Source organism: Tiliqua scincoides, chromosome 4, assembly GCF_035046505.1.
Source record: "Tiliqua scincoides isolate rTilSci1 chromosome 4, rTilSci1.hap2, whole genome shotgun sequence".
NCBI classification, from domain to species: Eukaryota; Metazoa; Chordata; class Lepidosauria; order Squamata; family Scincidae; genus Tiliqua; species Tiliqua scincoides.
Genome location: NC_089824.1, coordinates 220,305,318 through 220,332,125, shown reverse-complemented (window position 1 = coordinate 220,332,125; position 26,808 = coordinate 220,305,318). Strand labels below are relative to the sequence as shown.

The following is a 26,808-nucleotide window of genomic DNA, read 5'->3' as shown; positions in this document are numbered from 1 at the left end:
GTTGGGAATAAGCCGTGAGGTAGCCATATTTGCCGACAACACTAAACTTTTCAAGGTGGTGAAGACCAGAAGACTAGACGGGATTGTGAAGAGCTCCAGAAGGACCTCTCCAAATAGGGAGAATGGGCAGCAAAATGGCAGGTGCCCTTCAATGTAAGTAAGTGTAAAGTGATGCACATTGGGACAAGAAATCAAAATTTCACATACAGGTGGAGCCTGTTCATCTGCAGAATTTTCATCCAGGGATTTGGCTCAATGTGTGTCCCTTGGACCTGCATTGAGACAGACTCTGCTCCACTTGAACCCTCCAAAGGGGACTGGAGTTGTGCTCTGGTCCTCTCCAGTTGGCTTTCTGAAGTCTGCAGAGGCAGTGCGCATCCAAAGCAGGTTTCAGAATGGCCCAGAAAGGCAAAAAAGGTCACTTCCCTGTTTCCTGAGGGAAACTGGAAGTGCGAATTTTTTGACATGTAAGGCATTCTGAGGCCTGTTCTTGCATAAATCTGTCCATTCCTCCTTTAAAGGCCAGGAGACACTCACTGGAATTGAGTCAGGACAGACAGAAGAAAGCATGCTTTACTCAGAGTCATTGGTCTGTGGAACTCCTTTCCACATTACATGGTGATGGCATCTGGCCTGGATGCCTTTAAAGGGGGAATGGACAGATTTATGCAACAACAGTCCATCACAGGTTTCAAGCCATGATGACCATATGCAACATTGGGTTTTAGTGGTAGCTTATGCATGCCAGATGCAAGGGAGTTGCAACAGGATGCAGATATCTTGTGGTCTTGTGTGTACCCTGAATCATCTGGTGGGCCACTGTGAGATATAGAAAGTTGTACTAGTTGGGACTGTGGCCTGATCCAGCAGGGCTCTTATATTCTTATAGGATATTTTGCTCTATCATCTTCTCCCTATGACAGGAAAAGTTGCTGCTTCTAGAATATAAGAAGAGCCCCACTGGATCAGGCCAAAGGCCCATCTAGTCCAGCTTCCTGTATCTCACAGTGGCCCACCAAGTGCCCACACAAGACAAGAGACACAACCTGCATCCTGGTGCCCTCCCCTGCATCTGGCATTCTGAGGTAATCCACTTCTAAAACCCAGAGGTTGCACGACAAGTCACTATCATGACTTGTAAACTGTGATGGACTTTCCCTCCAGAAACTTGTCCAATTCCCTCTTAAAGGCACCTAGGTGAGATGCCATCACCACTTCCTGTGGCAAGGAGTTCCACAGACTAATTACATGCTGGGTAAAGAAATATTTTCTACATTTTTATAGGCTACTGATAAAGGCACAAGACACGAGCCAGAAAAAAGGTGGCTGTCCTAACAACGGCACAGCAAATGTGTCCTCATTTCACAAGTTCCAGGAACAGGGTTGCTAACTGGTGAGGGGAAAAGGCCATCTGTGTCTTTCACAGCAGCTTCACCTTTAAAGGGAGAGTGGCACAGCATGGAGAGAAATCCTGCCTGCACTTCTCTGTAGTTGGTGACTCTGCCCAGAAAGGGAAGATGTTCAGAGAAGACGGCCCCTGGACCCTGTGCTTTCAGCATCCTAAGAGCTGAGAACTCTGGCATTTGGAGAGAAATGTTGTCTGTTGTGTTCTAAACAGATGGGAAAATCAGAGGTGGGTACATTCCGTAGATGAGGAAGGAAGCCCCCACCGCTGGGATTGAGTCCAAAGCATCTGGTTCCTCCATCAGGCGCTTCCAGGATTTGAAAGCTCTCTTCAAACTGTGCTGTCCACAAGACAGAAAAAGGCAAGAGTTGCACAGCCTGAACTTTTAAAGGAGAAGAGCCCTACCAGAAGAAGGTTTCAGCCAAAACTTGTAATCCCCTTCCCAGCTTTGTCCCTACTTTCACCTACTGCTAAAGGTCTCACATACAGTCAAAGATGCTCTATCAATGCTGTTTTGATGTAGCAGCTAGAAATGGTTTGGATCCTAGAAATGTGGTTTTAGTCCTGAACCCCTTTTCAAGATGTAGCTTTGTATCTATGCAGCAGGTCTGCACATTAGAAAAAGGCAGCTTTTGCATGCCATAGAAAAAGGAGCCCCTTCCTCCCTGCCAGAAGTGACTTCTGGTGGCCTTCCTCCTAGCTGTGTGGCATCCTTGTGCAGCACACAAGGCATTAAATGTGGCATCCTTGTGCAGCGTAGGAGGCAGGCTGTGCAGCATGGCCTTTCCCTGTTTGAAGAGACACTTGGCCAACAGTCTGAGGCTAAGAGGCAAAGAAGGAAGGCCCATAGCCAGGGAGACAGACAGGGACAGACTGCACTTGCTCCCAGTGTGGAAGGGATTGTCACTCCCGGATTGGCCTTTTCAGCCACACTAGACGCTGTGCCAGAACCACCTTTCAGAGCGCGATACCAGAGTCTTTCGAGATTGAAGGTTGCCAACAAGTGCAGCATACAACTGTATAGGGCAACCCTGCACTCACTCTCTGTGAGGGAGAAGACTGGACTACAGGGCAAGGCAGCTGGGCAGATGACAGACCAGGGGAGGTGATGGGCAGGTGTGGGATGTGGGTCAGCCCCACCAGTTTGCCACCTCTCCAGCTAGCTGCTCAAAGCAATCACCCTCATGGGTGGACTGGCCCTGAGATTATGAGCAATTTGGGGAGAGGAAGCCCTTGTCTCATTCCTTTGGCCATTCCTTTGCTTTGAGAACCTGTTGTTGTTGAACAGTATTTTAATAATGGCCATAGAAATGCTTCTTGGTTGAAAAAAGTCTTTACTTGATTTTCAGGACACTTTTTATTTGAATCGCACAGTAACACGTTATGCTGACATTGTAACAGGAAGCCTGCATTGTCTGAAAATATTAAATCATTTTTAGCTCTACTCCCAGTAGAATTTGTATAATAGGAAGTTAGTAAGACCAACACAAAGCATATTTAGATGGTGGGTTGTGCGCTTGAGAGATCTTGCCCATCTCAGGCAACAAATGGGTACCATTTTGCAAACAGATGCATCCAGTTTTGACCTGATGGGTGAATCTGTTCATGAGCATGTCACCCCCATATTCTCATTGATGTCTGGCCTGTACTGCTTGAGACCATCTCCGGCTTTTGGAGGACCTGAGGGGAAAAGCCCTGCCAGGGCACCTGCAAGGGGGCCTCCAATGTGCTCCTCCATGCTCTGGAAAGTCTATGTGCATTGTATCTACTCCTCCTGCACATGGTGCTTGGGAATCAGGCAGCAAACAAACAGCAGCCTCCTTCATGCTGCTACATAACTGTGGGAATCTGTTACAGGCCACCTAGCCAGAAGGAAAATTTGGAATGTGTCTTCTTGGAGCAAATGGCCACCACCCCACCACATCTCAAAAGAGAGATTTGGTAATAATGGAAACTTCCAACTACCCAGGTATCTATTGGGGAAATGGACTCCATCAAGAGTGAGCAGTCAAACTTGTGATGTGCCATGCTGACAGTTTTATGTTCCCGAATGTAAAAGAGGGCACTCAAGGACCCACTATTTTGGACTTCATCCTCACCAATGGAAAGGAACTGATTGATGAGGTGATGGTGGAGAGAACTTTAGGAACAAGTGACTGTGTCCTCGTGGAGTCATGATATGGACACAGGGGAAAGCTGAGGGTAGTCTTGGACTTTAGGGAAAGACTGGACAAAATTCCACAGGCAGAAGCTGTCAAGAAGGGGGCTCAGGATGGATGGAAGTCTGCCTACAAAAGTGGTAAACTGGTGGTCTTTAGGAAGAGGGCATAAGGTTTCTAAGTTTGGAAAAGGAACTCAGTAGGACACCATCTCTAGGGGACGCACTCCAAACCTGTGAATGTGAACTTTAGGAGGTGGTATAGTTCCATTCCAGACAGATAATCTACCCCCTTGAACATCACTACCCTCTACCATCAATATTTGTCTACCTGGACTGACTTTGTGTGAATTCACCTTCCTTCAGCCTGCAAGTGTTTGAAGAGGGAATCCAGTGCCACATCTGCCTTATTCCATATCTGTGCCACATCAGCAGTGTTTCTTGACAGGACTCCATGATCAGAGATGGTAGGGAGAGGCAAATGCTGGGGGTAGTGGTGTGAAAAGGAGAAGCACTGACCCAAGCCTCTAGAATTGGCCTGGAGGCCCCAGGAACCAGCATCACAATACCCACTGACTAGTGACAGGAATCCTGGAGGTTTTAACAGGGAATTTCCTCAGCACATCATGCTGGAAAAAATATCTCCTGGAATTGCTACAGTCAGAGTTGCACCCCTAAAAGGGCATGAGCAAGGGGGCAGAGAGAAGGCAGGAAGCCAGATGCACAGGGCCCAGGGGAGTATTTGAGGCAAAGAGCCTTCCCTTGCTTTGCGTGCCTCTCCATCCTTGGTTTCATTTCAATTTTTCATTTAACTTCTGTTTTGTGCCCCCCCCACCTAGAATGGCTCCAAAGGAAGGGCGAGGGGCCACTTGTATGCTGTGGTGAAGCTCCCTGCAAAACTTAGTGCTTTGCACCTCCTCTAGCTACTCCTCTGCTTGGTGATCAAGGGGGTTGTGAACCACTGGTGGTTCTCCTGCACAAGGGTCTGATAATTCCAGAACTGGGCCACCATAACAAAGATGAAGGCGTAGTCCTTGATCTGGATGGTACGTAGCTGGTAGGTTAACTCTGGTGCCAGGGGAGGTATCGGCACGGGCCTTCCGGAAACACAGGAGAAAAGTTCTGTAAGTAAAATCTTTCCGTTATTGGGGGAGGGGGGAGACTGCATTGCTCAAACAAGAAAAGCCAACAGCCCTGGTCTCAGTGAAGGAACTGGTCTGTCCTACTTAGATAAAAATCCTTAATTATTAACCCACTTGTTCATGAAGGAGCTGCAATCTCTGGCTCTTAGCTACAACATGCTGTGACATACTATATTGGTACTTTTCTAAAATCATGCAAAGGGTTTATGATTTTTTTTGCTTGCAAAAGTCCTGTGGCTTGGCAAATTCCAAAAGCTTGGCATTTTTGCCATGTAAGACCATCGGGTACAGATGCTGATATGATGCCTGTCCCTTTAAGGGTGTATGGGTTCAAGAAAAATGGACAGAAGCCAGAAGAGTAACTGTTTAGGATGCGGAAGCCTCTCTCTGTCCTTGCCTGCCTGTAATCCAAGAGCCTTTTGGCAAAACATGGCCTTTTCTCACAAGGGCTAGAAATTTGATTATATTCAATTAACTTTTGTAAAACTGTTTGGCTTTAATGAAGTAAAGAAACTGAGAAATTCAGTCTTGGACACATAGCTCAGCATCATGAAGATCTTGGATTCCATCCATTTTGATTAAAATAAAAACAAAAACCAAGCATCTAGCCCTTATGACTGACAGGAAGCTTGAAAAGGCATTTATTCAAAAGCTTGTACCTCCTTTGCTCCTCTTCTGAAGCAGATATTTTCCAGCCCTTGCAACATGTGGGCTTTGTACAATACATGTGAGTCTTACTATGCTGGCAGGTGTTCAGGCTATACTAGATTTCCTCCTCCTGTCCCAATGCAACAGCTCTTTAGAGTGCCTCATAAGGCATACAATTGAAACTTGTGGTGCTTTGTGAAGAAATGTGTCCTGACACGTAAAATATCAGCTCTGACCCAATTTTGTGGGGCTTGCCCAGATCAGTGGCCTACACTTAAAATACAGCTGTGGATGATGTGATTGTAGATAGCCTGCTTATCTTTCACCTCCTGGGAGAATTGCTACCCAGCTTTGGCCAGCTCTCTCTCCACATTCTGATGGAACTATGATGCAGTGGTGTAGCTAGAGGGGGTACAAAGCACCGAGAAACACTGCCATACGCACTTACCTGGTCCTGATAAGCTCAGTGGGCTTACTTCTGGGTAAAAATGCATAGGATTGTGCTTACTAATCCTAAGTAAATGTGGGTGATAATTAACTGCATCTTCTTCCACCACAATCTTCCAGCTGCTTTTGCCCATCCACCCCCCCCCCCTTAAGTCTATTTTAAATTATGAGCCTTCAGGACAGGGACCCCCCTCCCCCCAGTCAGGTACGTGGATACATAATGTGCCTGTTTTCCACTTGGATCAGATTTGCTGTCTAAAGAATGCTAGATTTAAACATCAGACACAGATTGTATGGCTGCTATTCTTCAGAATGTAGAGAAGATCTCTAGAGCCAGAAAACTCTGCCCTCACTGTAGGGCTGTAATAGATCTATCACCATTTTTATTCTATGCTTTCTCCAAGGAGCTCTGGACAGCGTACACAATTTTTCCTACACTCATCTGATCCTCACAATAATCCTATGATTTAGGTTCATGAGAGTTATTGGCCCAAGGTCATCCTTGGAGCTTCACAGGTGAGCAGGGATTTGAGCTCAAGTCTCCTCAGTCCTAGTGCAACATCCAACTACCACCCTACACCAAAGACTTTTTGTGAGTTTAGTGGTTATGGATCCTTCATCACTTTTAAAGATAAACCAAGGTGGAGCCACCTGCCATTCCAGAGAAGGTGGAGAAGGCTCAGAAAGCCTTTGCCTTTCAACAGAAGAGAAACCAAGTCTCCAAACTGATAAATTTGCCTGAACTGTAGATATGGGAATGAAATGGTACCATCTCTGAGTTAGTTCAAGATTAATATATTGTCATAAAGCACAAATCTGAGGAATTGTCCCATGGCAGCAGTCATAGGCACTGATGGGAGGGCCATTTCTCCAGGTGCTTCCCTCATATAACTTGAAGGTTCAATCCACTACCTGCAGAGTTGGGACAAGGCAACCATCAGCTGCCCACTAATTGGCTGAGAACTTGTAGATGCAAAGTCTGCGCCCCTCTGATTTGAGGGAGGACATTCTCCTTTGAAGGTGCAAAGGTCCTGCTGAGCGGAGTAGGGATGTTGCTGTGGCAATGAAATCGATGATGGCAATTGCAGGGTGGGATCAAATGAACTTCTTGTGTGTTGGACAAGATACTGTTGCAGATACAATTTCTTTTCAGCGCAAGGAACTAACAGCCCAATCCAATGCTGATGCTGCACCTACTGGTGTGGTGATGATCATGCATCTCCAAAGCCTGTCCAGTGCAAAGAGGGAGGAGAAGCACCCAAGTGCAGGCAATGCCACGCTGCTGCAGCCGTCCCAGGGATGGCACCAGCATCCATGGAAACCTTGACACAGCCCAGCACCCATGGAGTGGCAGCCTGATGTCATTGCAATGTCAGCTTGACCTGCAAGAAGTCAAGCACCACATCTGCCCAGCCTCAACGCCGATGCCCAGGGAAGTGCCACCAGGGTGAACCAAGAGGCCAGCGAGATATGGCCCCCCGCCTTGCACCCTATCACTTGAGTTGTAGTCTCCCTGGTAGAGGCTAAAGTACAGTGGTTGGTGTGCTGGTCTGTATCCTATGTTCCACAGTAGAAAAGTGGACTGGTGGGAGTTGGTGCTTTCCAGTGGTTTCCCCCCCCCCCTATTCCCATTGTTCCCTAAGGGTTTTCCCCTTCCTCTACTATTGGGGAGCCTATCCATCATCTGAAAGGGTTTTTGCACAGGGTGTGTGTCGGCTCCTCCTCGTCCCACCCGTATCTCTGCTTCACCTTGATCTGTTCGTAAGTACGCATTGTGCCAGCATGTGGTCCTCCTCTGCTGTGCCACAAGAGCTGCCGTTGCGCTAGCACCCAAGGATATATGTCAGGGGTGGTCAAACTGTGGCTTGCGAGCCCCATGCAGCTCTTCAGTGGCGTAGCTGGTTGGTTGGCAACCTTCAGTCTCGAAAGACTATGGTGTAAGCCAGGGGTGCCCAAACCCCAGCCCTGGGGCCACTTGCAGCCCTCGAGGCCTCTCAATGTGGCCCTCAAGGAGCCCCCAGTCCCCAATGAGCCTCTGGCCCTCCAGAGATTTGTTGGAGCCCACACTGGCCGGACGCAACTGCTCTCAGCATGAAGGCGACTGTTTGACCTCTTGCGTGAGCCGTGGAATGAGGGCTCCCTCCACTGCTTGCTGTTTCACATCTGTGATGCAGTAGCAGCAGCAAAGGAAAGGCCAGCCTTACTTTGTGCAAAGCCTTTTTGTGCAAAGCCTTTTTATACTTTGTGCAAAGCCTTTTTATAGGCCTTGACCTATTGCAAGACATTCATCCTATTGAACTCATTCATATGAGTTCATCTTTAATATATTCATTTATGTAAACTTATGTAAATTTATTCAAAATTTAAATACAAATTAATTCTTTTTTCCCCGGCCCCCAACACAATGTCAGAGAGCTGATGTGGCCCTCCTGCCAAAAACTTTGGACACCCCTGGTGCAAGCCTACAGCACCCGGTATTCCGAGGCAGTCTCCCATCCAAGTACTAATCAGGCCTGACCCTGCTTAGCTTCCAAGATCAGACATGTGCAGGGTAAGGGTGTGCAAAGCACTCAGTTTTGCAGAGAGCCTCACCACAGTGTGCAAGCAGCCCATCCCCCCTTCAGAGCCATTCCTAGAGGCAACCACTCTTTGACATATAATGTACAGCTTGTAGAAATACATTGGCTGAGCTACTTTTTGCATCACAATGAATATAAAAGGTGAATAAGAAATGTTCAGGCTTTATCATTATTTACCGGGTATAAACTGAGTGTCTGCTGGATTAAAACATAAATTTCATGTTCATGGGGAGTAAATACATTTAAGAATTTAAATGCTTCTTAAATATTGAGATCTCAGACATCTCTCTTGTGGCTCTCAAACACCTGAAGTTTATCATATGTGGCTCTCACGTTAAGCAAGCCTGGGCACCCCTGACATATGTCACTGCTGACACTGCCCAGAATGGTGCAGCAATGGTACAGTATTGGGGGCCCAATCCCACCCAGCTTTCCAGTGCTGATGCAGCTGCAATGCAGGCCTGAGGTAAGGGAACAAACATTCCCTCACCTTGAGGACACCTCCCTGTCTGCTCCTCTACCGCAGGACGCAGCACATGCCCTGTTGCATGGCTGCATCAGGGCTGGAAAAGTGGACAGGATTGGGGCCTGGGGCACATAATCCTGTTTTGGCAGCTCGTTTGGCTTATTGTCACAAAAAGCACAAGTCCCATATGCAGTGAATGAGTGCACTGGGACAGATTAGAGGTCTTGCTATACAATGAGCAGAATTTATAATTGAACTTTATATATCATCTAGATGTTATCCTATTATTGTAATTAAGAAAGGAATGTTTGCTAACTTTGTATGCTTGATTTTACCACCTCCACATTTTTTTGCCACTTTCATACAAAATCAAGAGGAAGGCCCTCTGGGCTGATAAAGGTTTGCAATGTTTTGTAAGAGAATTCCCCAAATACGGTTTTCGTCCTTAAAGAAATACCTTTTGGGGGGCAATGTTTGTGATTGGGATGGACAGATCCCTAAAATCAAGCCAGGTTGTCTATTTTATGGGCTCACTTCTGCTCCAAAAGGCATTAGTTTGCATCATCAACCTTATGGTGTAAATTGAAAGTATTGGAGGGGTGTGTGAGAAGATAGTAGCAGAAAGTCCACAATTAGTCAAGAATTACAGCCCCAAGGCAAATAAACGAACAATCCCCTTTTATAGAACTCCATAAAGATTGACCTAAAATGCACACATCTATTTGCTGCTTTTGTTGAATCCAAACATGTAATAAACAGGAAGTATTTCTCTCAGAAGTTGTCCATAAAAAATTAGAAGGAACTTAATCTTGTGGTGGTTCTATTTTCTTCCACATTTCCACACAATTTGTTCCAAACAAATTAGCATGGGTTTCAGTCATGTGCCTTAAGACATCAACAAAAGGTATTTCAAGGCGAGGAGGGGATCTTGCTTTGGATAAGCTCAGATAACATCAATTCAGATATTTTATGAGTCATATACAAAATGAGACATTTCAACAACCATGTGCTTTATGATGGAAATCAAAGGTCCTTATTTAAAGACTGAACACCCACCAGTGGCTTAATAACAACCCAATACTATGCATGCCTATTCAGAAGTAAGGTCCATTATTGTCAGTAGGGTTTGCTCTGAAGTAAGTGTGGAGAGGATAGCCTCTTATGTTTGGCAAGGGAAGAGTAATTTGGGGGCTCTCTGTCATAGTGGCAGGGAGGTTTTCCCAAACTGGTCTCCCTTCTGTCTCAAGCTTCCTAACCTTAGGTGGTGGACCAATTGCCTGATTCAGTACAAGGCAGCTGTCTATGCAAAGAGGGGTTAAGAACATAAGAAGAGCCCCACTGGATCAGGCCAAGGGCCCATCTAGTCCAGCTTCCTGTATCTCACAGTGGCCCACCAAATGCCACATAGCTGAATAGTCTTTCATATTTTAGCTCAAGTATGATTCTGCACATAGAAACCTAGCATCACAGGAAGGATTCTAGTCCAGCCTTCTACCTGACATGCTACTTTTCTACATGCCCTGGTTTTTGTTTGCCTTTGCATGGTCTCATGCAAGAGAGCTTCAGGGCAAAACCACACATGAGACATGGGGGCCCTTTTATACATTCTGGTTTTTGGTTAAAAACAGCTCAGAAGACTTGCAGCCCAATCCTATGCATGTCTACTCAGAAGTAAGCCCCATTGTGTTCAATGAGACTTACTCTCAAGGAAGTGGGCAGTACTACAGCCTGACCCACATGATCCAAAGCAAAACTGCAGATTGGTGTGGAAAAGTGAGCATGGGGGGGAGGCTTTAATGCTTTGCCCCCCCCCTTCTGATTTGGATCTCATGCCATTTACAATAGGACAGTGTTTCCCAAACTGGGGCAGGACCCACTGGTGGATCACAACCTGAGTTTTGGTGGGCCACAAAGTACTGAGCAGTGCTTCCAAAGTAAACCCAGGTGATGACAAGATAACTAATTGCCTCAAGCCCTGATGCTATTTAAAAATCAAATAGCTACTAATTACTCTGCAAGCAGCTCAGCTCCTGGAGGTTGCAAGATAGCTGCTAATTGCCCAGCCAAAGAGCTCAGAGGCTATTTTGCAAACTGCAGAAGCTAAGTTCTTTGCAGAGCAATTATTGTATCTTGCAAACTGTAGGAGATGATGATGATGATAAGAACATAAGAACAGCCCCACTGGATCAGGCCATAGGCCCATCTAGTCCAGCTTCCTGTATCTCACAGCGGCCCCACCAAATGCCTCAGGGAGCACACAAGACAGCAAGAGACCTGCAGCCTGGTGCCCTTCCTTGCATCTGGCATTCTGACATAGCCCATTTCTAAAATCAGGAGGTTGTACATACCTACCATGACTTGTAACCCGTAATGGATTTTTTCTCCAGAAACTTGTCCAATCCCCTTTTAAAGGCAAACAGGCCAGATGCCATCACCACATCCTGTGGCAAGGAGTTCCACAGACCAACCACATGCTGAGTAAAGAAATATTTTCTTTTGTCTGTTCTAACTCTCCCAACACTCAATTTTAGCAGATGTCCCCTGGTTCTGGTGTTACGTGAGAGTAAAGAGCATCTCTAATCTATCTATCTATGATGATGATAATTGCCCTACAAAGAGCTCAGCTCCAGCAGTTTGCAAGAATGTGTAAATAGAGAGAAATGTGTCTTAGTTGATTCAACCTAATAAGGAATTTTTTAAAAAGATTTTTTATATTATTATTTTTCTAGGGAGAAATGGAAGGGGGAAGGAAGAAGAGCATTCATAAAAGTTCATTAGGGCTGCCCCATTAAAAGAAATTGATCTTTTTTTGTAAACAAAGAAATAATTTCTAGATTTTTTTTTAAGTCTTGTAAAGCTTGGTGGGTCCTGAAAGAGTGTTGTGTTACAAAGTGGGTCCCACTGCTAAAAAGTCTGGAAACCTCTGCAGTAGGAAAAAGGCTGCCACTGAAGCCAACGGAAGCTGTTTTCCTAACTATGAGCACAATCCTATGCTGGGCTACTCAGAAGTAAGCCCTATTGTCTTCAAAGGGGTTTACTCTCAGGAAAGCGTGCACAGGATTGCAGCCTGTAAAATCGAGCACCACACACCCACCTTGAATCAGTACTTGAAAGCGAAGCGGGGGGGGGGGGAGGAGTAGGATTGCAATCCTATACCCACTTTCCTGGAAGTAAGCCCCATTCAATACACTGGGACTTGCTTCAGCGCAGACACGCGCATGGGATTGGGCTCGAGATGAGGACAGCGCGAGCTGCCAGTTGAGGGTTCCCTGCCTGGCTCGTGGCGCTGCAAAGCACAGCGAGAACTTTGCCCGTCTCTTTGGCACGGCTGAGGAACGGGGCTTTGGCTCCTGGCCTGTCTTTGGAGGAAGATCCAGCGCTGCCCAGCGGCTCACGCTCCCGGTGGCGTAGCTAGAGCGGGGCAAAGCACTAAGTTTTGCAGGGAGCCTCAGCGCGGTGTGCAAGTGGCCCCTCCCTCGGAGCCAGTCCAGGTGGGGGGAGCAAAACAGAGGTCTGTGCCTGGCTCTGAAGGGGTGGGGCTCCTTGCAACACTGAGTGCTTTGCACCCTGCCGTAAGTTGCAAAACTTAGTGCTTTGCACGTGGTGAGGCTCCCTGCAACACTCAGCATGCAATGCTAGCCACATTTTCCTGGAAGTAAGCCCCGCTGACCATAATAAGACTTAGAAGAAAGTAGACGTGCATAGGATTGGGCTCTAAGTGCTTTGCACACCACAGTGAGGCTCCCTGCAACCCTATCCTCATTGACCACAGTTACTTCTGATTAGAGTGCATAGGATCGGGCTCTCAGGGCTTTACACACCACGGCGAGGCTCCCCGCAGCACTTCGTGCTTCGCCCCCTCCAGCGACGCCACTGCACCTTCTGAAGATGGCCGCTGAAGCGAGCGGCAAGAGGCCGGCTCTCCCCTCCCCGCAGCCGGAGCACCTCCTTCTGGCAGCGCACCACTGAAAAAATAATGCTCAGAAGCCACCCGCCCAGCCTCCTCCCCCTCGTAGCCCAGCCTCTCCCTGTCTACTCAGAAGCAAGTCCCATTCGAGCCAACGGGGCTTGCTCGAAGGAAAGCGCGGCTGGGTCGGAGCCCTCGAACGCGGCGACTCGCAGGGCGGACGGGCCAATCAGCGCGCGAGCCGGCTGGGGCAACATTCCATTTCCGAATGTTGATACACGCGCCGCCCAATCAGCGCGCGGCAGGCCGCGGGAATGTATCTCTTTCTGCCCAGCCCGGCGCTCTCCTGGCCCGGCCCCCGAGGGCGGGGAAGCGGCGCTGCCAGCGCGGGCAAGCGGCAGGGAAGGGGGCGTGGTGCGGGGGGCAACGCTGGCTGGAGGGAAAGTCTGGAGGCAGCGCGGGGGGCTTCGCCCGGCACGGCTTCTCCCACCCACCCCCTGGCAGCGGGGAAGGGGCCTGCCGCGCCCCCCACCCGCGATCCGCAGCCCCCCGCCATGGACCCCAAGCCGCGCCTCTTCAAGCGCTCGGCCTCCCCCTCGGGCAGGATCTGCTCCCCACCGCCCGGCTTGACGTCAGCGGGACCCTGCTGCTGCCGCCCTGACAGCAGCCCCCCGGCCGCCGGCCTGTACTGCGGGGTCGCCCCCTGCAAGCCGCCCCCCGCCGGCAACGCCGTCTACACGGTGCTGGTGGGAGACGCCGCGTCCGTCCGCAGGAGAAGCCGGCGCCGGAGCTGCGAGGACGGCGCTCAAGGCAGGCTCCCGCTCTTGCAGAAGGTACCAATCCCCTGCCTGCCTCCCCCCCGGGGGACACCAGCGGCGAGGTTTCCCCCTCCCCAGCCCCCCACTCCGTCGGATCTGCAGGCCGGCGGGTGGGTGGGTGTGTCCCAGCACTGGGGCCTGCAGGAGGAGGGATTATTCCGGGGGGAGGAGGGGGGACTAAGCTGCCATGGGAGGGGGACACGAGCTGGAGCGGGCCGAGGGGCTTCCCTGGAGATCCCGAGTCTCTGCTGGGCGGTGGCGTAGCCAGAGGGGGGGCAAAGCGCGAAGTTTGGCAGGAAGCCTCCCCGCGGCGTGCAAGCGGCCCCTCCCCTTCGGGGCCATTCCGGGCGGGGGAGCAAAACGGAGCCGTACGGAATGGCCCCGAAGGGGAGGGGCCGCTTGCACGCCGCGGGAAGGCTCCCTGCCAAACTTCGCGCCTTGCCCCCCCTCTGGCTACGCCACTGCTGCTGGGTGGGTCTCCCAAGGGGAGGGACCAGACTTTAGGAGGGGGCGATCAAAGGAAGACCCTCCCACGTGCGGCACCCAGAAGGGGGGGTCGACAGCCCTCTTTGCAGAGGTGGGGTTGGAAGAGGGGCGCCCATATATGGCCCTTCGGAAGCCGGAGTGGGGCGATGGTCGAGGGGAGGCTGGAGGGACTCCTCCAGGGAGCACCAGGCAAGCACTTGGATATGCCCAAGTCCGAGGGATGGAGCGGGGTTTCTGCGGGGCGGAGAAGGAGAAGCCTCCTTTGGCCCGACGCGTGCTGGGGGCGGGGGCCGTCCACTTCGATCGTATTGGGCGAGTGGAGTCGAGCGGGACAGCGCCGCGGGTCTTAGAGCCCGATCCTAGCCTGTCTACTCGGAAGTAAGTCCCATTCGTGTCAATGGCGCTTACTCCCAGAAAAGTGTGGATAGCGTTGCAGCCTAACAGCCCAATCCTAGGCCTGTCTACTCAGAAGTAAGTCCCATTAGAGTCAGTGGGGCTTACTCCTGGGAAAGTGGCTAAAATTGCAGCCTAATAGTCCAATCGTATCTGCCTACTCACAAGTAAGTTTTATTCGAGTCAATGGCGCTTCCAGGAAAGAGTGGATAGGGTTGCTGCCTGACAGCCCAGGCCTGTCTACCCAGGCCTGTCTACTCAGAAGTAAGTTCATTAGAATCAGTGAGCCTTACTCCCAGGAAAGTGTGGCTAGGATTGCAGCCAGCATCGCAAGCCTGTGCCTGTCTACTCAGAAGTAAGTCCCACTTTGTTCAATGAGACTTACTCCCGGTAAAGTGTAGCTAGGATGGCAGCTTGCTGCCTCTGGTAGAACTGGGGCAGGAGCGTTGCTGGAGCTCGCTGGGGAGTGGAGCCGGGCTGCAGCCGGGAGTCTCCGCCCCGGTGCGCTTGCAAAGCGGGAGAGCGCGCGCTGCAGCCGGGCAGCCTGCCTGGAGCTGGGCGGCTTGCAAGCTGCTGGGAGGGAGGAGAGAAAAGTTTCCTCCTGGCGAGAAGATGGCTGCGCTGCGAGTTCTGATCGGGGAGGGAGTTAGATGGGAGCCGCCTCCTGCTCCGCCCTGCCTGGCTGGCTGCTGGAGGGGACGGGCCGGCCTGCTCTCCGGCGGCCCAGTAGCCACTCCAGGGACGCCCTGCCTGCCGGTCTGCTGGCCCAGGGCTGGATCTGCCTGGAGTGAGGAAATGGGGGGGAGGGCGGAGAGGGTTTAGTGCAGGGCGCCTGGAGGGGAAGGCAGGCAGGGGCAGGATCCAGTGGCGTAGTTGGAGGGGATGCAGAGCACTAAGTTTTGCAGGGAGACTCGCTACAGCTGCAAGGCACTAAGGCTGCGATCCCATACTCACTTTCCTGGGAGTAAGCCCTTTGAACACAATAGAACTTACTTCTGAGAAGACATGCATAGGATTGGGCTGTAAGTTTTGCAGGGAAGCCACCCCTTAGTGTGTAAGCAACCCTTTCCCCTCTCGTTCCCCATCGGAGCTATTGGGGGGGAGCAAAACAGAGGCGAACACCTCCGTTTTGCTCCCCCTAATGGCTCTGGGGGGAGGGGCTGCTGCTGCTACCCCGCCCAGAATGGCTCCGAGGGGGAGGGGCCACTTGCATGCCACAGGGAGGCCCCCTGCAAAACTTAGCGCTTTGCACCCTGTCTAGCTATACCACTGGCAGGACTCTTGATTACTCTGGGGACATGTCCCAAGCTTTCCACCAGGCTCCCTTCGGTTTCTCTGGTTTAGAAGTGGAGCTGGCTTCACTCATGCACTCCCAAGGTAACTTCTAGGTTAGAAATCTGTGAGTAAAAAGAGTGTGCCCCCTGCCCCTTGGCTTCCTCCCAGTAACTGGGTGATAGCCCAGTCCTGTTGCCCAGTCAGTGGGGGCTGAGAGAGGGTCTGTGCCTTCTGGGCTCTTGGGATTCCCCTCTGCTCAGCAGGCCAGTTGCATTGACCCGGCCCGGCCCCCTCCCTCTGCCTGCCTTCTCCTGCCTTATAGAGAGGCTGCCCAAGGATAATTGCTGCTGACTTAACTCTAAGGTGCAATGCACAGCCCCCCATGCACATCTGGGAATTGCCTCCTTCATCAAACTAGGCAGTGCCTATTATTTGATCCATAAAGAAAGAATAGGTCATGCCAGCTGAGGAGCCATGCCGCTTCAGGACCCTGTGTGCAGACTAAAAGGGCATAGACTTAAGTGCAGCCTTGGCATCTCTTTTGTTCTCTGTCTTGGTGCATAGGGTTTTTTCCTACAAGAAGTATGTGGGGGGGGGGAGAGCTGCAAAGAAGCAAATGCAGCGCTGGGCTGCATTAACAGGGCCCAGATCTCAAGATGTAGCTGTTTTGCTCCATTTGGCACTAGTCAGGTCTTACTTGGAATACTGAGTCCAGTTTTGGGCACCTCATTTTTGTGAAGGTCCCAGGACAGATGCACATTGGGGCAAAAAATCAAAACTTTAGATATAGGCTGATGGGTTCTGAGCTGTCTGTGACAGATCAGGAGAGAGATCTTGGGGTGGTGGTGGACAGGTCGATGAAAGTGTTGACCCAATGTGCGGTGGCAGTGAAGAAGGCCAATTCTATGCTTGGGATCATTAGGAAGGGTATTGAGAACAAAACGGTTAGTATTATAATGCCGTTGTACAAATCGATGGTAAGGCCACACCTGGAGTATTGTGTCCAGTTCTGGTCGCCGCATCTCAAAAAAGACATAGTGGAAATGGAAAAGGTGCAAAAGAGAGCGACTAAGATGATTACGGGGCTGGGGCACCTTCCTTATGAGGAAAGGCTACGGCGTTTGGGCCTCTTCAGCCTAGAAAAGAGACGCTTGAGGGGGGATATGATTGAGACATACAAAATTATGCAGGGGATGGACAGAGTGGATAGGGAGATGCTCTTTACACTCTCACATAATACCAGAACCAGGGGACATCCACTAAAATTGAGTGTTGGGCGGGTTAGGACAGACAAAAGAAAATATTTCTTTACTCAGCGCATGGTCGGTCTGTGGAACTCCTTGCCACAGGATGTGGTGCTGGCGTCTAGCCTAGACGCCTTTAAAAGGGGATTGGACGAGTTTCTGGAGGAAAAATCCATTATGGGGTACAAGCCATGATGTGTATGCGCAACCTCCTGATTTTAGGAATGGGTTAAGTCAGAATGCCAGATGTAGGGGAGAGCACCAGGATGAGGTCTCTTGTTATCTGGTGTGCTCCCTGGGGCATTTGGTGGGCTGCTGTGAGATACAGGAAGCTGGACTAGATGGGCCTATGGCCTGATCCAGTGGGGCTGTTCTTATGTTTTTATGTTCTTAAGGTCATTGGTAAGCTGGGGCCAGTTCAGAGGGGCGCAACTCAGGTGAGGTGGGGTCTGGAAACCAAGTCCTTTGAGGGACAGTTATGTTTCTCCTGGAGGAGACTATGATAGCCGTCTCTTATGATTTGTGCTAACTGTCTTCAAGGGTCTGAAGGGCTGTTGCACAGAAGGATGGGCTTGTTTTTCTTGGTTCCTGAGGGCAGGACAAGAACTACCAACGGGCTGAAAATACAGGGGAATTGTTAGACTAGACATGAGGAAGACATTCCTAATGGTAAGGGCTGCCCGGCCCCGGAACAGTCTCTCTTGTTCAGTAGTGGGTTCTCCCTAGTTGGAGTTTTTAGGCAGAGGCTAGATGGTCCCCTGATAGGGATGCTGGAGTTACCTGTGCTGAGCCGGGGTCTGGACTGGATGACCTCTATGGTCCTTTCTAACTCTAACATTTGGTGGAAAAGCACATTTTACCTGCTGAAAATCCCCCACTCAACGTCGCTGTCTGTGCCAAATAGTTGCTTTAGGGAGGCAGTTTTTGGCTGGACAGTGGTGCAAAGGGAAAGTGTTTCAAGCTCCTTCCCTTCTGCCCCTTGTCTGGATCAGCTACCCTGTGGTTGCTGTTGGACAAGCAGGTAGGCTCTTCCTGTTTTAAGCCCATCTTGACATGGCAGGCTTCATGCACAGTGTTTTGCCCTTACTGTGTTCCTGGGAGCCTCTCCCTGAAGCACCTCTTTCTGAGGAGACAGCAAGATGGATGGATAGGACACTGTAACAGAGGCAGGGAGGGAGCCAGGCGGCAAGCCGAGATGATGGGCTAGGTAGGGGTGTGTGAGTCGGCCAGCTGCCAGCAGCACCTTTGGTGGTGTTTGGGGTGGGCTGGGTGTCTCGGAAACTGGCCTGTGAGGATCATCCAGGTCTTACACTGCAAGAGTTTCTAGTTGGAACAGAATTTAATGTCTTTAGAATAAGCAAGTTTAAGCAGGACATTTTAATGCTTCTATTGTGGTATTTTGTTGCGCAATAACATATTTTATTGGTTAGGAAGAGTGTTAACCCCCTCTGAGCCCTCATAGTTAGGCGGAGTTGCACATTGTGAAGTATGTCTGAGAATCTTGCAATCTCAGCTGAAGTCGGACACGCGAGGAGGAAAAGTGAGACGATCAGTATTATGATTTATGGAAGGGCACGCAATACCTTGTTTGTTGGAAGGGTGGCACTCACTGTTGTGAGGAAGATTTTTTTTTTGTAGAGATTGCAAATAGGACGGTCTGCAGTGGGGCTAGGGGAAGGAAGGTAGCTGTTGAGGGGTCAAGTGGAAAATATCGTCTTTGTGAAAGATCTTGAAGGTTATTGTGGGAGAAGATGGAATGGGACACTATTTTGGGTCATCTGGATTTCTGGCTCTTGTTGGAGAAACGATACAGGCACACAGGCTTGTTTGTCCGTGTTAATGGAGTTTTGAGTGCGTCAGTCAAGGGCAATATTGCTTTTGGAGAGCTGTGTTAGTTTCATCTTTGAGACCCAAGGTTGGTTTCTGGTCTTCTCATTTGGGGCTATTGCTGAGGTTGTGTGGGAAAAGAGGACATGTATGGAGCCTTCTGCATGCCAAACAGATATTCTGCCGCTGAGCAGGTCTCTCCCCTAGCAGACCCACTGTTTCCCAGATACTGACCAGTCTTCTGTGAGTTTACTAGCCATACATAACAAGAAGAAATTCATCAGGTGATGTCTTCCCTATCATGTCAGAAAGGAGACGCTTCACTGGTTGAATTTCTATCTTATGCAGCATTGGAAGATCTCTGGGGAAAGTGGAGATCATATTTCCTGGAATCACGGCATGGCTGGGAGGCAAATGCTTCTGCCCTTGGACTGAAGGAGCTGTATTGGACTCTCATGGGTTGGATCAGTGTATCTGCCATGTACACAGTGTATCTGCTTGTGCTACATGGTGTTCTTGAGCAGCTATAACTCGGGCCTCAATTGCTCCTCTGGCTTAAACCAGGTCTGTTTATGTCCCGGCCCAATCTCTTATTCTTCTGCAGAGAGGAAAGCTGGCTGTCACTGGTTCTGCACAGAAAAACTCTTTTCCAGTTTGCCTGACATTTTTAAGAAAAAGAAGTGGGGTAGTTCTATGGTTTTGAATAGAATTGTGAGTCAGGAAAAAAAGAGATCATATTGCGTGCATTGTTCAGGTGATCTGATTAGTTTTTTTGCTCCCCCAGCCTTTCCTGGCACATGGCCAGCAAGGAGTTCTCATCAGCGCAGGCCTCCCTGGAAGTTTAGTAATTAGAATATTTATATGCTACTTTTCAACAACCCCAACTTCACAGTGCAGAAGCTCCCTGTGAGCTGAGAGCAGGTTGGGCTGGGATGTAGAAATCTAGTAGGCATTTGGATATATGAGCCACCAGTTTTCTGTATTGTGAGTTGCCTGGGTGTCCTGTGTAAAAGAACCAGTGCTGACTGAGCTGGAGATGGCCAGGGTGGCAGGAGGCGGTCAGAGTGTTGAACAGGACCGAGATAAATCAGGCTACTGATTCCTGCTCTGCTCAGCCCTGAAGTCCTCCCAGTGATCCTGAGCTAGTCACTCTCAGTCTAACCGATGGGATTGTTCAAGGAGGAGCAGCTTTGAGTGCTGCCCTGGGCTCCTTGGAGACATGAAAGATGGAAAGGTGCAACTCAAGCCACAGCGCTCGCGCACATACACACACTGTGTGCCTATTTTGTTGTTGTTTAACTCCCTTTAGCTGCAAACTGTACTCTGCAGTGCCCCTGTAAGTGGTGCTGTTACTGTCAGGGGTGCTGTAGAAGAATTATTCCCATGCCAGGACATGCTTATCTAGAGCTCTGCTGGCTTGGGAGAGCCTGACTGTGGAGCTGCCTGTTAGTCTGCACCTGCTCCATTTATCTAAGATAAAACCAGAGGCTCCTGATTATGAGAGCAAAGTCAAGCCCTTCCTGCCTGTCCCTGTATAGACAGGAAGTGTTCCTACTGGCCTGGAAAGAACTACTGGTGGTATCCCAAGAACATCTCCCCTTCGTGTAAGGCTGGGGATAAGGCCGGGGACAAAGGCGTCACATATAACAATGATTTTTGCTCTGGAGTTCATGTGACAAAACATGGATGCCCTTCGGGGAGAAAGGCAGAATATAAATCTAATAAATAAATAGATAAAACTAACAGGCAGTGGATTTCAAATGGCCATTGTAGTGAAGCAGTCGCTCCCTCCACCCTTTGTGTACTGTAGCATTGACCCGAGGAACTCTCTGCCACTTGACAATGTAGTGGCATGTCATGTTTCTGGGCTTAATGGAATTGAAAGCTATCACACTTTATGGCTACCACTTACTGATTTAATTACCCACATGTGGCATTACGTTTTTCTGTCTTCTTTCAGAGCCCCACTCACTGCAATGGGAAGGCCTTTCCGGGGGAAGCAGAACCAGTTAACGGCCAGACAAGACATCCCTTGGACCCCTTGGTGCTGAAGCGGCCAGAGGAAGAAGCAGTAGCACTGCGACTCCTTGACCAGAGCCCCCTGCACCATTCGGCCTACATCCCGGTGCCCAGGCAAAGGTATAACCATCTGAGTACAGTTGCTGGGGGTGGGGAATCTGATGAGCAGAATGTGTGCTGTGGCTTTCTGAGTCTCAGGCTTGGTAGTACCTGGTTGAACCTGGAAAAGGAAAATTAGGTGGTGAGTTTCTTCAGTGTGTTGAGGAACCTTTGAACTAGGTCAGTTGTTTGGCCTGGCTGCAGGAGGTTTCCCTAAAAACTAGTTCAGCAACTGTAATTGTGGTATACTTAGCAAAGGCATTCCTCCTCCACCATGGACATATTGACACCTGTCTTCCAGGAGCTGCTCTGGCTGTCTGCTAGTTGATTTTATCCCTCCAGACATTTTCTCATCTGCAGCTTAAACCTCAAGCAGCCTGGGCCCTGGCTACAGCTGTTACTGCCACGACTGGGTTAGCCTCTCTTCAGTGCTGTTGCGGTGTCAAGTTGTACAGGGTGAGCCACAGCACAAGCCTCTAGTTCAGTTGAAGCTTTTCTAGTTAAAGCCCTCCTCCCTGTGACATGCCTGGGAAAGATCTTGGGAGCTGTTGTGAATGTTGATGTAGGTGGGCTATTGCTGGAATTCGGTATAAGGCAGCCCCTTGCATTAGGATTGAACTTCAGAGGTTCAGCCTGCCCTGCCCAGTGGCCAGCTGAGCTGCTGCCTTTGCACCCCGTTATCAACAGGATTGCACCCCATTCTTGATACCTGATGAAAGTGTAATCCATGAGTGACATCTTTCTGGGCCTCCCTCTGGTGGAATTTGTTCCTTTTGATGTTGTCTGGGGCAGTGCTTTTAATGTCTGTCTTCTCACAGTGCACTGGCCTCTCTGGTCTTCGCCTCTTGTGATTTCGCTTCCGGCTTCTAGGAGATTCTGCTGGGTTCTGCAGCTCTTTCTAAGGCAAATGTATGTAGTAACAAATTGTCAGTCTGCAGAGCCCACGGAGGAAGAGGGACTGGCAATTTGTTACTACAGACAGTTGCCCTAGAAACAGCTGCTGGACCTGGAAGAGATTTTTAGTGATTTTCAACTGCTGTGCTTCCAATTCTCGTGGCATACCAGCAGCCTTTGCAGTTGAAAATCCCAGGTCCATCATGCTGTGCACGTGTCCTAGTGCTAAACTGGTATCTTCCTACTGATTTGGTTTTTGTGCATGTTGTCAATGACACATGTAGCATAAAAATATTGACCCTTTAGCAGACTGGGATTTTTCCAGCTTGCACTTGACTTGCAGCATCTTGTTGTAATTCTTGCATATCTGTCTATTTTACAAGTGTTTGAAATATGTGGGCATTTGGAAGTCATGAAGGAAAGTCTTTTTTTTTTCCCCCAAGTCAAGAAACTAGAAAAATTTAGATATAGGTAGACATATTTACTCTTTTAAATAAATCAGTATGTTTGATTAAAAGAGAAAAAACCTGTATGTGTAATGGACCCCTTAGCTAGCTTTTAACATGGTGGTGTAGTGTGTGTGCATTGTGGTTTTGCAGGGCAGAGTACATGGCCCCTATCTTGCAGGGTTCTTGCATTCAGTTAACTTGCATTCAGTTAAAATTGTTTTATTTCGTTGGTTTTGCCCTATGGATTATGGTTATTAGGTGCATGTTGTTTTGGGCTGTGTTTGCTGTTTCTTGGGTTGTTCAGCTGCTTAGATTGTGTGGTGGTTTTTGTCGATTATTTATTGTGACATTTTTCATTTTGTGTTGTACACAGCTTCGAAAACTTCTTGGTGGAAAACCAGCATATAAATAAAACTGTAGACAGCGTTGGGCTAGAAGAAGCAGTGTGGTAGAAGGCAGCACCCTATTTTTACATTCATCCACTTTCCTTCATTTCCACAGCATGGACTATAATCCTGTCAATGTCTCTGGGGGCTTGCTTCCCTCCTTCCTGTAAATAGTATGTGCAAAGGAGCAGATATGGACAGAATCATGATGGAAGATTTGGGGGCCTGTGGCAATACCAACCATCCTCTTTTCCCCATATGTGCTGTCTGCCCTGGGAGGAAAAAGGTCCCAAAAGGAATCAGTGTTGTTTTTTTCTTAGTGCAGACAGTGCATTCTGGAGGCTGTGATGGGGACTGCAGTGGAGGGAGTAGGTTTAAAGTCTCTCTACTTGTGCCATGGTCCCAGTCCAGATTTGGAGGGAGGGGTGTATTCCTGCTTGTGCTATTTACAGGGAGGGGAAAAAAGGCAAGCTTGCTGGAGCCAATGGCGTGATTCAAGTCATTCTTCTAGTTTTGGCTCCTGAGTGGGTTGGCAGCCACTGACATGCAGCGGGTTGAGCGCCTGCAGCTGGCACACGCCGTGCGCAGCGGTGCTTCTTGAGAGCTGCCCCGAGAATGTGGCACGCTGGCAAACCACGTCACTCTCGACCGGGGAAGCACCAGGCTAAAAATAAGCCTTAAATCGGGAGGCAATTATGTGTCTTTAATCTTCTTAGATTACAGCAGGGAGCTGCTGGGCGTTTGGTTGGCCTGGCCTTTCTGGGCTGTCTGGCTTGGAAGTTACTTCCTCCACCCCAGGACAATGGGGCTGCCTTGAGCTCAGGCAGTGGTGGGCTGGACAGAGCACCACCTGGCGGAGAGGTGATCCAGAACGGATCCTTTATCTGTCGTGCACACATCTGAATTTTTGTTTCCAGCATTAGTGGTGTTTGAAAACAATTTACTTTGCTCAGAAGTACGTCCATTGTGCTCAGTAAGACTTTGGCTGTAATCCTATCTTGCTCACTGGAAGCCAACACTTTCTGCCCTTACTTCTGGCTGTCAAGGATTTAGAGTGGTGTTATTGTAAGCCTCGGTGTTGAAAGCCCTGTGTACTTGCCAGTGGAAGACTGTGTCAGTTTTAGACCAGAAGTCCGGCAAAGACCTTGGTTGGGTAGTCCTAGCCAACTTACAATTCCCCTTCAGCTGTACACAGCTGTGATGCTGTGTGTTGCAATTGGTGGAGGAAGTTCTTGAAGGGAAAGATGATGCGTGGTGCCACACAACAACCCTGTGAGGCAGGATGTCTCTCATCCTAGTGTGAGGGACCCAGGGTCTCCCAGTGAGTGTTGTGGCTGAGCAGAGATTAGATCTCCCTGGTTCAAGGCCTGCATTCTAATTGCTGTACCCTATTGGGTCTGTCATGGTGTTGATGGTGGTGTAGCCCCCTTTCATTTGTAAGCCCCGTTATTGTGTCCAGGGTGAGAGAGGGTGACTTGATGAAACCCCCTCGCCTCACGAGTGAAGGTTTGAACTTGCACTGCTTGCATTTAACACACTCACAATACAATCCAGTGTGTGTTTACTCAAATCTTGTTGTGTTCAATAGGGCTTACTCCCAAGCATTCCCAGTATCTTTTTGCACACACTGTCCTGTCCTGTCCCGCCCCCTCCAGTGCACCACGTTGGCTGTCTTCATGACTGTCTTCACTGACAGTATTCAGACTGTGTGCTCTGTTGTAGGCTTGCAAACAAGCCCAAGAAAGTTCCTATTCCACAAGCACTTGTACTAGCTTGCCTGCCTTGACACAGACCTGTGTTTGTGTTTTGGTTCAAAAAGGAACATAATAACCAACTTTTGTAAAGTTTCTTTGCTTGGTCTGCTGGATATTATTCTTCGCTTGTCGTAGACAACCAGGCAGTTTGGCTATTTACAAGTCTCCTTGATCGGGCACAATTGTTTCAGCTGCGCCCCAGCAGGCCCACAATCTACAGTCCCGTTCTGGGGAAAGCCAGTCTGTTGCTCTCTACTTGCTCTGCAAATAGGTGAATTTGAGATTAGGTCATAAAACACTTGGGTGTAGCAGAGCCACGTGTGTTGTGCTGTTGTATGGTGCAAATTTAGGAATCGGTGCGTGGTGGAAGAGTCATCATTCTGAAAATGTCAGCTTTCACTAAACAAAGTTTCTAGCCCTTAAGGCTGCAGTAATAGGCTTGAAAGCATCTTGGCCAGAGGAGGCTGAGCTGAATTTTTTAATGGCTGAGGCTTCAGTGTCCTGCTTTGCACCCCCACCTGGGCAGGTGCAGAATATGCACAGTTAGGCCGTTTTACACAAGTTACCTTGGAACATGATGGAAGTCCTGCAGGAAGGAAGCCTCCTGCAGGTCAGAGGTCTGGTTGCAAAATGACTCCTGTTCTTGGAAGCCCCCTCCACCCACAGTCCCAGGCTTTGGGTGGGGGGCCCTTTTCTGCAGGCTCACAGCAGCTCGTAACAGGGGAGGCATGTGCCAGTGCAGTATGGAAGGCTGATCGCTTTGTGCACTTGGTGCCTTGAAACTCCGTCTCTTGCCAGGCGTTCCACGTGGGCCCCCGCAGTGCAGAGCAGTTGACAGAAACCTGTCCAGGCACTGCTCTCCGGGTAAACAGTGTGACTTGGCGGCTTGCCCACTTGGTGGTGTCTCTCCTGACCTGCCCAGCAGCACAGTTCTGTAGCGTGGGCTGGGCGTGTGAGCATGCATGCATTCTCCGTCTGCTGCAAACTCTGCCTTTGGAAGGTGTTTGGGTTTTTTGGCGGACAGTCTCACCTCTTCCCAGTATCCACCTTTCCCATAAAGCCTTGAACCATAATCCTCACCCCCATGCTGAAACTAAGCCGTAGTGGATGTAAGAGAGCTGAATGCACTTTCCTCCTGTTTGTCCTCCTCCTGTTTCCACTGTGTGGAATTTCAGATTGAGACCTGGGTTGGGGTTTGGGTTGTTGCCCTCTACAGTGCTAGTAACCATGTAGTTAAGCATTTTGCTAGGATGAAAAAGGAGACAAGCCGGAGGTGCTACCCCAAGCTCTTTGGCAGAAAGAGATTTGTGCATATTTTGGCTTATAAGTGGGGGGTCTTTTTCCCCCCTTCGTTTTGAGTTCAAAAGGGGAGCATGTGAGTGTTGGGGTGAGGTAGGGAGGGAGAGCCTCTTTGTCCCTTGAATTAAAACTATGAACATAATATTCTGTGGACTTTGGCAGCAGATCTTGTTTTGGACAGTCTAGTTTGACATGGGAAGCCAACCTCTGCGACTGGGTTCTAATTTTTCAGAGCAGGCACGTGCCTTTTCCGAATGGCTGCTGAACGATTACTGTTGGTGGGCTTTTTTCTCTTTGTCTAGAAAACTCTGGGCTCCATGTAGAACACAGGATGTGAAACAAGGTGGGTGCCAGCCAGTAGCGTACCTACAGGGGGGTGATGCGGTAGATATTCCAAGCGCCGCCACACAGTCTAAGCGGCCCCTCCCACTCACCGTCAGAGCCGTTCTGGGAAGTGATAGCAGTTGCCGTTGCTTCCCAGAATGGCTCTGACGGCCAGTTGGAGGGGCTGCTTACACGTCATGTGGCAGTGCCTGGAATACTTACCACACTACCCCCTGTGCAGCTACACTACTAATGCAGTTAGTGCCTTTTTATGTATTTGTCCTGTTCACCTGCTTGAGACAGAGCTGTTTGCTATGCGTAGTTTCATGTCTGTTTGAGGAAGAAGGCCTCATCCTTCCCATGCAAAGCATGCTGCCAGCAAGCCCCATAGCCAGGGACGACAGCTTCAAAGGGCTGGATTTGACCCTGAAGCTTCCAGTTGCTGATACCAGTCGCTGAACAGCGCGTAAGCTTGGAGTTGACTGGGCAGAAAGTGGCTGCACCGTCCTTCAGTGCTGTAACTGACAGTCATAATTCACTGAGCAACTGAAAGCTGAACCACCAACTGTGGATTGCCATAGAGGAGGATAATCAAAATGGGCTCCATTTGGTTCACCAGCCTAACCTTGGAGCTTGAAGTGTGCATGTGCTTCATGTTCCAAGTGCTTGGAGCAGCAGTTTTCATTTGGTGTGCCATGGCGCATTGGTGCGCCTTGGAAAGTCTGCAGGTGTGCCATGGGAGTTTGGAGCACAGTGGTTGAAAATTGCTGAAGAACTCTTACGGGTTCT

The 26,808-nt window shown here is 49.5% G+C and overlaps 1 protein-coding gene across 2 annotated transcripts in view; it reads left to right on the top strand.

Moving 5' to 3' along the window:
* Positions 1 to 13,174: 13,174 nt before the first annotated feature.
* Positions 13,175 to 26,808, top strand: part of SLC2A4RG (SLC2A4 regulator) — a 30,393-nt gene continuing 16,759 nt past the window's right edge. For both annotated transcript variants that reach the window (XM_066624780.1, XM_066624779.1), the window contains exons 1-2: positions 13,175 to 13,585; positions 20,756 to 20,934. In XM_066624780.1, coding sequence (XP_066480877.1) covers positions 13,307 to 13,585; positions 20,756 to 20,934 — 458 coding nt within the window. In that variant the 5' untranslated portion in view covers positions 13,175 to 13,306. The remainder of the gene's footprint in view (positions 13,586 to 20,755; positions 20,935 to 26,808) is intronic.